At 55.5% G+C, this 12,776-nt stretch overlaps 2 protein-coding genes across 2 annotated transcripts; one reads left to right on the top strand and one right to left on the bottom strand.

The window, feature by feature from the left end:
- Positions 1 to 744: 744 nt before the first annotated feature.
- Positions 745 to 1,458, top strand: CGCS363_v002890 (uncharacterized protein; the record flags this gene model as incomplete). Its single annotated transcript, XM_036634739.1, has 1 exon — positions 745 to 1,458. One exon carries the CDS (start codon positions 745 to 747, stop codon positions 1,456 to 1,458), a length of 714 nt encoding a protein of 237 aa, XP_036500010.1.
- Positions 1,459 to 2,476: 1,018 nt separating this feature from the next.
- SFL1 (Transcription factor SFL1) lies at positions 2,477 to 4,158 on the bottom strand (the record flags this gene model as incomplete). Its single annotated transcript, XM_036634738.1, has 5 exons — positions 2,477 to 3,279; positions 3,333 to 3,752; positions 3,808 to 3,875; positions 3,927 to 4,025; positions 4,076 to 4,158. 5 exons carry the CDS (start codon positions 4,156 to 4,158, stop codon positions 2,477 to 2,479), a joined length of 1,473 nt encoding a protein of 490 aa, XP_036499094.1.
- Between the last annotated feature and the right edge of the window lie 8,618 nt (positions 4,159 to 12,776).

The raw sequence follows: 12,776 nt of genomic DNA, 5'->3' as shown, positions 1-12,776 counted from the left end.
TTCTCACCAAAGATAAAAAAAAAAGGAAGAAAAGCAGAGGTAGGCATGCAGACGCCAAGAACGAATCCTGCTTCATGTCAGGCCTGCTTATGTACCGCAGTGTGCATGCCATTATGGGCTTAATCGTCGTGTCCTTCAGCGCAGACACAAACCTACCTCGCATTCTATTAACCGAGAAACAGAGGATGAAACGTTCGTCCCTCTTCTCATCACTGTCATTCCATCGTCATCAATTATTACCTCGTATCAATCGGACACATTTTCACCGTCCCGAACCGTACCCGTATCGGCCCGGCCCCGGCCCCGCATCCGCATCCGGGAGGCAAGCACACACACCCAAACCGATCCTTCGAGCCCGCGCGAGCTGTGGAGTAGGTTGCACCGCCTCAGCCCGGCAAGACGCAACCCCTTTTTTCTCTCCGCGGGCTGGCTTCCATCTGACACCTGCGAACCCCTGAACCTGCTCCCTTTAGCGTGCTGCAAAAAGAAGACGCTAAGATAAGGCGCGCGCGCGCTAACGCTTCGGAGCTCAAGATAACGATAACGACCCTGCACGGACCAAGCTTCTCCAAAAAACTTTTGGGATGCCGTTTTCCATCTCTGCCTACGTACCCTGATCTCAAGTGCTTTTGTCGCAAACAGCCTCGACGACGAAGCGCAAATCCTGCCTCCACGCGAACAAGTCAATTGTCGTCCCACACGACGCGAGAACAGCCCAAGCGCTTCGCAAAAGACAGACACACCATGGCACCCTCCTCAGAACCCGCCCAGTCGGCGCCCAAGCTCCCCGCCTCGGCAGACTTCAACGCAATCTACAACAGGATATCCCTCGCCTCCGCAAAGCAGACGACGTTCCTCAACTCCATGCGCGCAAAATACCCCTCCCTCGCGCGATCGTCTTCGTCGTTAGCCTCGACTTCCGCACCCGCCAACAACGGCACATTTTCCTCCCTCGCGAAACCGTCACCCGCGGCAACGCCTACGACCACAACGACCAGCAGAACCCGCGTGGCAGACGACTCCGACCTGCGCTTCGAGAACCCAAACACAGGCCTCGGCTACGCCACGCCCAAATCCGAGGAGCAGGCTTCCGCGGCAACGCGGGACTTGAGCCGTCGTCTCCTCGGCAAGCGTGGCCGCGAAGTCGACAACAAGACGGCGCAGAAGCGCAGGGTTCAAGAGGAGGAGAGCGAGGAAGAGGAGGGACGGAGCGGACTTGGCCGAAAGAAGAAGACCAAGAGGGTCAGGATGGATGAAGAAGATGTTCCCGAAGCGGGCGATGTTGTTGTACCAGATGTCGAGATGCACCGAGGCGACGCGGAGGCCGGCGTCTCCGAAGCGAGACCTGAAGATGCCATACGGTTAGGGGAGGCGGTGGTACCCGAGACAGGCGAAGCCAAAACAAAGAAGAAGAACAAGAAGAAGAAGAAGACGAAGAAGGTGGATGGTAGCGTCTAAGCGTAGAAGGCCGAACGGTTGTCGTCGTCGTCGTCGTCTCCGGGACGGTGGTAGAAACGGATCAAAACGGCGCTGAAGACAGGGCGCAGATCGACATTTGTTTGCGGCTGGCTCCCTTGACCCGAAGCCTTGGGACCTAATCTCACGGTAAACGTCATCGGCCTGCCTCCCTTGTCGGCGTCGTCGGGCGCATTTTTCAAGTCCCAGATCGACGGTCACCGCGGTCGACAGCAGCTTAAATCAGTGAAAATTATGTTCTGCATTGGCATTCGGTGTTGCATTGCACCTTTCCCACACTAGATCCGGCCAAGACCTCCCGTGGCATTCGCTATGGCACCATATCGAAAGCCACACATAGCTGGTGCTCCTACTAATCAGATATGGAAAATGCTTCAAATCACCTCATTCCTCTGACGCATCCTAAATGCAGTATCGCCAACGCAATTATTCCCCCATATGGACAAATCCTGACAAATCCCGCCGCCGAGTGTCCGTTGGGTATTCCTCTTCCTGAGCTCCGACAGTAAACATACAGCCTCCATCTGAGAGGGGAAAATATGAGAAAAGGGTCGCGCGATCCGCACTGGGTCTGGTTCTGTGACACCGCAAGGGCGCTGAATTACTAAGACTGTGTGGTGTATGTTTTTTGTGTCACGCAAGCCCGCCGTGGATGCTGTGTAAATGCGTGTAAATCGATAAGGGGTGTAGAACTTTTGGCTGTGAAAAAGTATCCAGATGGCCCGTCCACTTGGGGATTGAAAATGTTTGACCAGGAGCCTGATCTGATTATGTTGTGGCCGTGGGCTTCGTATACGTTTCGGGTCTCGTTTTTGGTGGACGGCCGTGGAGGAGGTATCCGTGCAAAATCATATGCCGGCCCGAATCCGGCACCACCTTTCTCCCTCTATACAAAAAGGAAACGTTTCCGACTTTCATCCGGTATTTGTCACAAAATGTACGGGCGCCTCGCCGTATGACGCGACATGCGCCGCGCGCCGAAACAGCATCGCAAGCTTGATCACTGCATTCGCTTGCGCTTGCGGTCATCGTCACCGCGCGGATCCTCGTCCTCGTCATCCCTCTCGGCTGTGTCCGTCGGGTTGAGGATGTGGGCCATGCTGCCGCGCCGAGTAGGGGGTCCTGAGCTGTCCCTGACGGACAGGTTCTTATTGTCTCTATTGGCCGAGTTCCACGACCAGGCTCCAAAAACTTCTCCGCCGCCGTTGGAGAATGGCGCAGGAGGAGTTGCGGGCCGGGAAAGAGGGCGTGACTGAGTAGCACCTTGTAGTGAGTAAGTAGACAACGACTCCCTGAGACGTTGGTCCTCTGGTGCGAGCCGACTGGGCGACGATGGCCACGGTCCTGAAGGGGGCCCGGAGGGAGGACCGGAAGCGAACGGCGGGGCGGCTGGCTGCCAACCATGGGCGCGAATATCGGCAGACGTGTGGCGTCTGGCAAGGCTTCCAGGAGGCGGCTCAACCTGAGCCAAGGGATGAGGTCCCGGCGGAGGTGGAGGTGGCGCTCCCCTCAAGGGGGATGAGGCCTGGGGCGCGGAGCTTCCGCCGATTGACCCGTACGGTCGTCGCGTGCTAATGGATAAGTTTGAAGGTACGGGAGGCCGGTAGAAATTCTGCCCTCTTGGCTGAGGAACTGCAAGATTGGCTCGTCTTGGGTCGTCTTGGGGTACTTGTCGGGGCGAAACAGGGGCATTTTCGACGTTGGAAAAATAAGCTCGGCTATTGGCGAAAGGGGACTCTTGAGGGTCGTCAATTGTCCGAAGCATATCCGCCTGGCGGGCCATTTCCGCCTGCAGGTTAAGAACTAATTGCTGACTGTCAGTAAATTTGCTCGCCCTCACAGGAGGCGGAACTCACCATCTCTGTGAACTGGATTATCTGGGCTAGGAACCAGGTTCAAAATAGTCCGCGATAGCTCTTGGTTGAATTGAAGGAGACGCGACATTGTCTCCATCACAGCCTGTTGTTTCACGTGCATGTAATGTGCGTTCTCTTCGCTTCTCTGCAAGCGCATGCTCATATCGTAAAGCGTGTGTTCAATGCCACCCATTCGAGGATCTGAGCCGTCGTTGGGAGGAGGCATCGGCTCCGCCGGGGTCCCTGGCTGCGACGGGCTCGGCTTGGAGTTGGGATATTCTCGGTGGACTAAAGCATGCCGAGAAGCTCTGCGCTTAATCTCCCGCAGCCCGACGAGATCGCCCCTTTTGAAGTTGCCATTTCCGTGCTTGAATTCCCACAGAGCAGTCTCCGGGTTGGTAGTGTGAAAAACATCGCTTACTACGTCGTGTCAGCCTTGGAACTTGCCCGTATTCGAGCTGAGCGGCGTTCTAACCTTTGTGAAATCCGTACATGTTGAGCTGCCGAACGAAAGAGGATATGTTGGTATGTTTGAAGTATTGCCTATTCTCAGATAAGCCATTGGCCAGAGTAGATTGGTACAAATTCACGTACGCGAGAACCTTGGAAAAGTCTGCCGAAGGAGACATAACGAAGCTCTCGGCGCTCGCTGACCACGATATCAGGTGCTGGATGCTGGGATCTTCAAGCATGCTGCGTTGCATTAGCCAACCCCCTCTTTTGAAGCAGCGTCTATTGCTCACCTGTACAGCTTGTGGATGAATGCAGTCTGGACAATCTTTGGCTGGTGGACAGCCGCGGCGGCAGCGGCTGGCGCAGCGGGCATTGTGACTGGGGGATTGGGGTCGGTGGGAGAAGTATTTTTACGGTCGCCGTTGGCGTCTGGATCGTGCTTGGTGGAAGGTGAAGAGGAGCTGGGGTTCGCAGAGGAGGTTATCTCCATTGGCTCACCAGGAGATGGAGCAGACATTTGGATAGTGGGTGTTGGAGTCGGGATAGGTACGATTCGGTTCGACGTCAGATCGGCATGGCCGTCGGCAGGCAGAGGAACTCTCTGCGGGCTCTCAGTCACGGTTGCCATCCCCTCTACATGGTGCAAGGATACATGTTAGCTTGTGAGACATGGGCGCAAAGGATCGAAAGGGAATGCGGGTTGGGGCGGGCAGGGGCGATGGAAGACAGAACCAGGGCGCCAGCGAGCGTGGCAGCGGAGGACCTGAGCAGACATTTGAAGGGCTTGTCTCACCTCATGGCTTCTTGGGAGGAGCAGGCGCGGAAGTGGATTCTGCACTGGTGCGCAACGAGGAGGTATTGAGCACTAGGCAGACGGGAGCAGGCGAATGAATGCTCAGGGGTTTCTCTTGGTGGATCGCGAAGTCGTGGAAGCGATGAGTCGCAGGCAATGTGGCATATGGGTGTCTCTGTCCACAGGTGCGACTGGCAATAGCGAGGTGGATTGAGGCAGGCGAGGGTAGGTGAATGGTTGAAAACCGGTGCGCGTTTCCGTCCTTGGTGGTCGGGGGTATGGTCCGTCTCTGGTCTTTGTTCCAGGGCTAGCGATATTTTGGAGAATTCCAAGCAAAGGGCTCTCGTGGAATGTAACGAGAGGGAATGCAAAAGATGCTGGAGCAGTTGTCCAACGGTGGCGGCGACGTAGGAAGAGAGTTGCAGAGTGAGATGAAGGTGAGGTGGAAGTGTCGAAGTTCTAGAGTTCGAAAGGAAGAAGAAGGGTTGTCGAAGGACAGGGCGGCCGGCAAAATGACGACGAATGGGGAGACAAGGACGAGGGACGGGGGTGTTTGCTGGCGAAGGTTAAAGTGGCTGACTAGATCGATAGTCGGTCGGATCTGAGGAGAGAAGGAGTGGAAGCACGGAGGGCGGGAGGTGTGAGGTGGTGGTGTATCCGTACAGAGACAGCCCAGACGAAGAAGTGAGGTACCGAACCGTCCTGGGTCGTTTTGGAGCAGCAGCAGCAGCAGCAGCAGCAGCAGCAGCGCGCCCGCAATGAGGGAGTCCGGGGAAAGGAGACAGATGAGAGGACAAGGTCGAGGTACCTCAGAGGTGAGTGGTAAGGTATTCTATCCCGAGTCCCAACCTATCAGGCAGATGCAGCGACAGGAGCTCTCTGATGCCAGTACCTCCTTGATGCAAGGTAGGTAAGGTAAGGTAAGGTAAGGTAGGTAAAGCAGACCAGACCAGGGGAGGGGAGAGAGATGGTTGGTGCAGCTCCGCGCAGCAGTTGCAGTAGCAGGTGCAGTAGTAGTAAGGTCGGGTAATAGTTGTAGCAGAAGCTGCTGCAGTAGGTAGAGAAAAGAATTTGAACGTAAAAGGAGAGGAAGAGAGAGGTTGATAGAAAGGCAAGGAGATTCAATTCAATGCACACACACGCACTCGCAAACGCACAGTGAAAAGAGAGAGAAAGAGTGCGCGAGAGAAGCCGAAGGTGGGAGAAGGAGTGTGAGAGGGAGGTGTGGCGCCTGTCCCACTGAGTGAGGATGTTCAGGATGTTCAGGTCGGGGAAGGCGTGGTTGATGATTGGAGCTTGCTGATTGGTCCCGAGGGGGGTAGATGAGGGGCCGGCTTTGCATGGGGCGGACCACCTCTGGTAAATGCTCCTTACCCTATGGGCACTTTACTTTACTTACAGCGAATTTTTAGGGGGATGAGTACCCATACTGTACATTCAGGTAAGGTAAGGTGGAAGAAAGAAAGGGGATGGATGGGATGCAGCATGGGAAAAGTGGATGATGAGCTGTGGGTTCAAGGTTGGGTGGTGCCGTGGTGGTGGTGGTGGTGGTGCTGCCAGTGGAAGGGAAAGGCGAAAGAGGGGTGCACTGGTGGGTGTGGTCCCCGCTGGTCACCTCAAGCTGGGAATGGAGGGTGAGAGTGGAAAGGAGTGGACAATTGCTGCTGGGATCATCACCGCGAGGTACTTTTTCCCCTTAGGCCAGCCCAGTCTAGCACCAGCACAGCACAGAACCAGAACCAGAACCAGAACCAGAACCAGAACCAGAACCAGAACCAAACACCGTCCAGCACCATCCAAGAGCAGCAGACAGAGTGCGAGTAGCGAGTGAGTGCCGCCCGCCGTAACTTGCAGACAACTTGCAGAGAGTTTAGTTCGGGTGTTCCCCAAGTACTGTACCTAAGGTAAGGTGAGGTAGGGGACACTCGACGCAAGGCATGCAGCCACGGTGCCTACGGTGCCTTGCCTCATGTATGTGCAGTATGTACCGACTAAGGTACGCAGTAAGGTAAGAAGGCATGGCAACGCACGTTGGAAATGATGGCGCCGCCGGGCCCGTACCGCTCAGGGTCAAAGTTTGGCTCGCCTGTCTGTGTTCTGAATCTGAATCCAAGAGGCGTCCACTTGAGATGAATACCCGACCTGTTAGAAACCCCTGACAGAATGTCCTTCCAGAAGGAGCACACAACTCGCTCTGCCTCTCTCTCTCTCTCTCTTTCTCTCTTTCGGTCTCAACTGTCCTGCTCTGGATTGACCTCGCCTGAGTGCACTGAATGCAAATGTGGCCAATCTTCTCTTCGTCCGTTTCATTTCATCAAGGACTTCTGCATCGACGACACGACCTCAGAATGCTTGCTTTCCAACCCCGGCACCACCACCAGTCTAGGCAAGGGGCTAGTCAATGACGACGGGCCCTGCCTCGAGGCTACAGCCTACTCCAGCTAACTAACCATCCAAGGTAGCTGCGTGGAAGAAAGAAAGCAGCAGCTGACTTTGCCTTATTTGAACCGAGTACTGAGCGAGAGCTGAATCACACAAAGAAGCTCAGCCGTGCCATGCCATGCCGTGCCGTGCCTGGGGCCTTGCACATGAAAATCCATCATTCGTGGCCCAAGGACTCGGCCCGTCGTCACACAGGGCCCCCGAACTCCCCAACTTACACCAATCCAAAGCTACTTCGGCACATGTGCAAAGTAGTTAAGGCAAGGTAGCTGGGTAGGTAGCTGAGGTACGGAGTACCCGTACCGTACCGTACCGTACCACACTATGGGTTAAAACGCATATCGGGTGAAGTACCCATCCTGCAAGCTCGTCGTTATGCCGCTTCATATTCTGATATTTCAGACAGATTCCTGTGGAGGTGTTGCCGTTGTCTCTGCCACTCTGCGCCTGTGCAGGGCTTGGTTGTGATGCAGAGAGCCATAAGGCAACAGGAGCTATGGTCAGTAGATGGACACGACAGAGGGCCTCGGACAACCTTGAAAATACCCCCAGATGCGCGCCCGTCCGTACGCGAGGTGCCCTAACACCGTACCTACCTAAGGTGAGGTAGTCAGCAAGACGGTCGACATGACCTTGCTTTAGCATGTCGCCTCTATTCAGCCGCTGGTCGGAGCCGGGCGCGCTGTAAGGTAGCGGATGGTCCAGGCGACATCCAACACAACATTTGTTAGAGAGCAAAAGGGCAGGCGGGTGTTGTTACGTGCCTAAGTCGGGTTTGTAGCGTGTGTGGGCGGGCAGGTGGAACAGACTCTGCCTTACTTTACGCTCACTGCACCTGCCAGACTAAAAAGTAAGGTACGACGTTACGTTGTACATGCCTTCCTCTCTGCGTTCTCTCCCTTCTAAGTGTACTCTCTACGGACGTCAGCCCACCTGGCTTACCTCACCTTACCTTACCTAAGGTAACCTAACCTGAGGTCGTAGGCCCGTCTCTTGTTCCCGGCGTCATGTTTCTGACTCCCGAACATCCTCCACGCCTAGGTGGGCAGCTTGCCAGCTTCCTCTCTGTGTCTCTCCTTCACCCCCCGTGGCCGTGGCCGTGGTCGTGGTCGTGGTCATGGTCATGGTCATGGTCATGGTAAATGTCTCCCTCACCCCTGGTCGCCCACTGCCTCTCCCTGATCACCCCCCAATCTCAAGTCTTACCTTAATCTCACATCAACCCCAGCAAGCCTTTACCTTGTGCAACCTGACCGACACCACCGCCGATATGAATATGCCACGATGGCAGATGCACATCACCGCGTTCCAGTCTCTTCGTTGACTCTCGTCTCGCTCTTTGTCTCCCCACCCCCGTCCACGCCTCCGCTTTCTTCTCCCGCTGCTCGCCTCCAGCTCCTCCTTCTCTGACAAGCTGTCTCACCCATGCAGCCAAAGATCTGGTCCTCAATCGCCAATCGTCGCCGCCTGGACGCACACACTGTTATCTGCCAGTACGGATACCAGCCAATGCCTGTTCTCCAAACCAACCGAGAGCTCAGATGCCCAGATGCGGCCGCGACCGGGGGTGTGGGTGGAGAAGACCCAAGGGCCGCTTGCTAGTCGACCTAGTGTACGAATACCTCACCTCACAGCAGCTACCACAGTTCGTCTAGCAGTAGCACATACACCACCGCTATTCAAGCTCGCCGCCCTTTCTTCCGCCGCACCACGCCTTCCAAGGCAACGAACAACCTCCTTTGGTAGGCACACGCAAGTGACAGTCAAGCCCAACCCCCATGCCATGATATGCCGGCCTGCATCTTCGCTCTCACTCAGGGTCGATATGATACTTCTTCGGGGCCTGCGTCAGGTTGAGGGACACACAAATGTCATTGACACGTCCCAAACGCACAACAACATGAGCGGCAGGCAATCATCCCCACAGGACGCCGCAAGTCAACCCACACCGGTATCGTTTGTGGACTACACCCATCTCCCAACTTGCAGCCTTGCGCCCGCAGCCGTTTGCTGGGGATGGCCGACAAGCCAACTTGACCCGTATTTCCCTTCAGGTCTGTGTCTTCCGACACCGAGCGAGCGGCGATCTGGGCAAAGCTGGGGAAACGGTCGTCTTGGACTTAGTGGCCCCAAGCTCCCCGTCTCACCCGGCGGTTTATTAGCCAGCCAAGGCACCGGACGGGTGTGGTCTTGACTAGACGACCGCGACTGGCGGGCTGGCCAGCAACTGCACTGGCCTCCATGCAACACACTTTGTGCAATCTCGATCAGCAGCGATTTGCAGTGAGGATGGCCCGCAGACCGCATGCACCTGGCTTTGCTTCAAAGTCCGTGCTTTACGGCACTGGAAACTGTTCAGCATGTGGTATGTGGAGTGTAGGTCCTCATCAAATCGACCCTGGGTCTTGGGTACGCAGGAGCTTCAGAGCGGCTTTTGCGCAAGCCTCTCTACGTCCTTGTGTCTTGCCGTGGCGTGATGACGGATTCTGCCACTCACCAATGGCGGCCGCCTTCACACCCTTCGAAGGAGACCATCATCTAAGACCAGAGTTTGGGCTAGTGCTGCCTGTGGGAGCTAACGCAGGGCCGCAATCAGTCCAGGAATGGCGGAACATTTGAACCGGCCAGACGGTGCGCTTCTGTTTCAACGGCTTCGCTTCTTCTTAACGCTATCCACTCGCTTCGTGCCATCAGAGCTTTCATATCAAGACCTCCGCACAGAGGAGTGGCAGCTGTCCAGCCCCGTCCAGCCGCAGATAGAGAGGAACGAGCGGAACCGTTAGATCGGCATGGCCATGGCCATTGATACCCTCCCTGCCTGTTGTGCTGGCGGGAACTTTGGATGCGGCCGATCCAGGTGAACGACTGCGTTGCTCCAAAGGATCATGATGCTGGCAGAGGCACAAATTTCCTGCAAACTACATCATTGGAAGGGAATATGAATCGCGGGTGTGGATAGGGTCAATTATCGATGAATCAGACCAGGCATGGGGAAGCGCAGCAAGCGGCTGGAAAACATGTGCCGACCCATAGGCCCTTGCACTCGGAAAGAAAGTACTCGGGAAGAAAGCCTTCTCGAACCCCCAAGGTTGTGCTGAGAAGGGTTGACGTGCAGACGCGAGGAGCTCCCCCGACGCGTCGTGTTTGCCCGGAACGACCATGATCCACGGCTGCGCTCTGGGGAAAGCTTCCGAGCAGAGGGACTGCGGATGTGGACAACTTCCGACTGCAGACAAGTCAATTGACAGGAGCCGCCCAGCTACAGGAACGACCCTAGTTCTCTACTTGTCTTGATGCGCAAAGACTCAGCTTCGCTATTCCCTATGGACCGGGCCGGCGAGGGCCAACCTAGACCAACGGCCATAGCGTCAAGCAGAGACCTGAATTTCCCCTACAATCCCTGCCCCTGGACGGAGTTAAGACGACGACATATGCCCAAATATGACTTGTGAACATGTTGGCAGAAACTCTCTGGCTCGTCTTGCCAGAGCCAAACGACGTCGGTTGCAAATCTCGAGAATCATGAGAACATCCGTAGCCAAGAACGAACATTGCAGCGAGAGCGTCTTTTGCGTCGGGATCAAGAAAACCTTCAACAAGGCATCTTGCAGGGGCTCCACATGGCATGTGGTTCATCGCGCTGCATCCGACCATCTCGTGTTCCACCGAGTTATAGCAAAAGCAATCTTCACATCACATGCTGAGAGCTGGCATTGGCCGAGCCGATCAAACCATTCAGAGATTGCCTCGAAGGCTGCCAGCGAATACCTTCCTTTTCGGACACCTGCTGGGGCGTTCATTCAGCTGCTAGCCTGCCATTTACCCCCCTTGTTTTGGTTTTTCTTCTGAGATTTGCATCTCGCCAGGACAAGGTTCTGAGTGGTATTTCAGCTGCTCGTTGCATACTCATCCCTACACCCTTCATCGACTTCGCTATATGGACACGTCAACGGAAATATGCTGGGGAATGAGCATCACGTCGGACTGCCCTCACGACGAATGGTGGTATGTGACCGTCCAGCCTCCAACACGTTCTCAGGAGCCATTCGCATCCTCTTGATTGAGCATTTTGACTTCACCCCAAACGAAGCAAGTTGTGGATGGCGGCCTGAGCGAGCGAACCGCAGTCTTAATGTTTCAGCGGGACCGGCCTGGCCTTGTGCGATGACCAGAAATCCAGCGCTACAGATTTTTAAGGGGACCTTCACCTGGGTGGTACAAAAAAAAAAAAAAAAAAGCACCACTGAATGGGAAATGCTACAGCAACTGGGATCGCGCACGTCGACGTTGTCGATCCGAAAAAATCTTCAACCTGCGATGGGCTTTTTTCAAGACGCCTCCTAGTCTTTTGCCTGATCCGCTTCCGATGCGACGCGATCCTGCTCCGGCGAACTCTCGCTTATTGGCGTTCTGCTAGGAAGCGTTAGCCATGTAACATTCCCCGACTGCTGACGACTCGACCTTCTAGAAGTTTGGTTCCCCCTGAGTGGCTCCTGTTGGCTCTCGAATAATTCTTTGTGGCATCGAACCCTGAAGCCCGGCTCGCTGTCCGGTCTGTTGTCGCTGACGAGCCACCACCATTCGTCGCATGTGCTTCGGTCTTTGCCTTATCGCCGTTCAAGGCATAAGATGGGGTTTGACGGCGCAAAACGCCCATTCAACAACATACACTTGGCTTTGTAGAAGCTCACTGGCAAGATCCACCCCGTTCGATTGAACTCTAAATCTTGATCCCACCACGTCGCATGCCGGATATGGTTGTTCATCCTTCCGCCCCCTGCCTAGCGAGGCAACGGACTCACGGGGACTCAACGTCTCATACCGGTTCTGCAAGAAGCACGCAGAGGGCAGATTGCAATCAAATCATGCATGCGGGCGGCATCGACTTTCCGTAAGGTACCAGCGGTGTGCCCGCCAGAACCTTGATTTTGCTTCCACGGCTGCGTGAAATCAGAGCCATCAGGCCAGCTCTGACTGCGGTTCTATATCTTTCTTGTGTTATATCGACCGGAGCATGAGGCCGCGGAACTTTGACGCCTGTTCCGTCTGGCATTTCCGCGATACCTGTAACCCCCGGAACCGATGTTGTCAAAGTTCGGCTGGGTCTCCCGAACAAGACCATGGGCAAGGGGGTTCCATTGAACAGGGGCCGGAGTGGTGGCCGAGCCCAGGGCGAGGCACGTCGAATGTGATCGACACGAGACGAGACCACACGACACTCTTTCACTTCCAAAACCTGCAGGGCCGAGATACGTCCGCAGATGGAAATTACAAGAATCTCATGTCATCGTTGAGAACACGCTGGCCCCCCTCTGCCAAGATGTCCCGATTGATGCTGAGTCGCTTTGGTCTCTTCGGAGCTCCCAACTTACTTTGACGGAGGAGCGTCGGATCCGGGTTCGCGCGTGTTTGGTCTCATGCAACCGCCCAAGTCAGACGTTATGCCGTCAAAAGCTGGGAAGCTCAAGACTTCCCCATACGGCCGGAGAGGACAACCACCACCTCCACCACCTTGCAGGGAGACAAGCTGTCGGAAGGTCCGCGAGGCATGGATGCCATGATGTCCCTCGGGCTCGAGCTCCCATGGAACGTTTAAAGCCATCGTATTGGAGATGAACCGCAACACACCAACTCCCGCGCGGCATGTTGTGGCACTCGATTTCGACCGGACAGATCTCCGCACGACGCTGCACCCCCGAAGGTCCCTGCACCGCCAAACGACATCCTTCCTTGACATTATTCATTCTATTGGTCTT

This window comes from Colletotrichum siamense, assembly GCF_013390195.1.
Source record: "Colletotrichum siamense strain Cg363 chromosome Unknown KSG_Cg363_contig02, whole genome shotgun sequence".
In the NCBI taxonomy this organism is placed as follows: Eukaryota; Fungi; Ascomycota; class Sordariomycetes; order Glomerellales; family Glomerellaceae; genus Colletotrichum; species Colletotrichum siamense.
The sequence above is the reverse complement of the archived record's forward strand: the minus strand, read 5'-3'. Positions and strand labels throughout refer to the sequence as shown.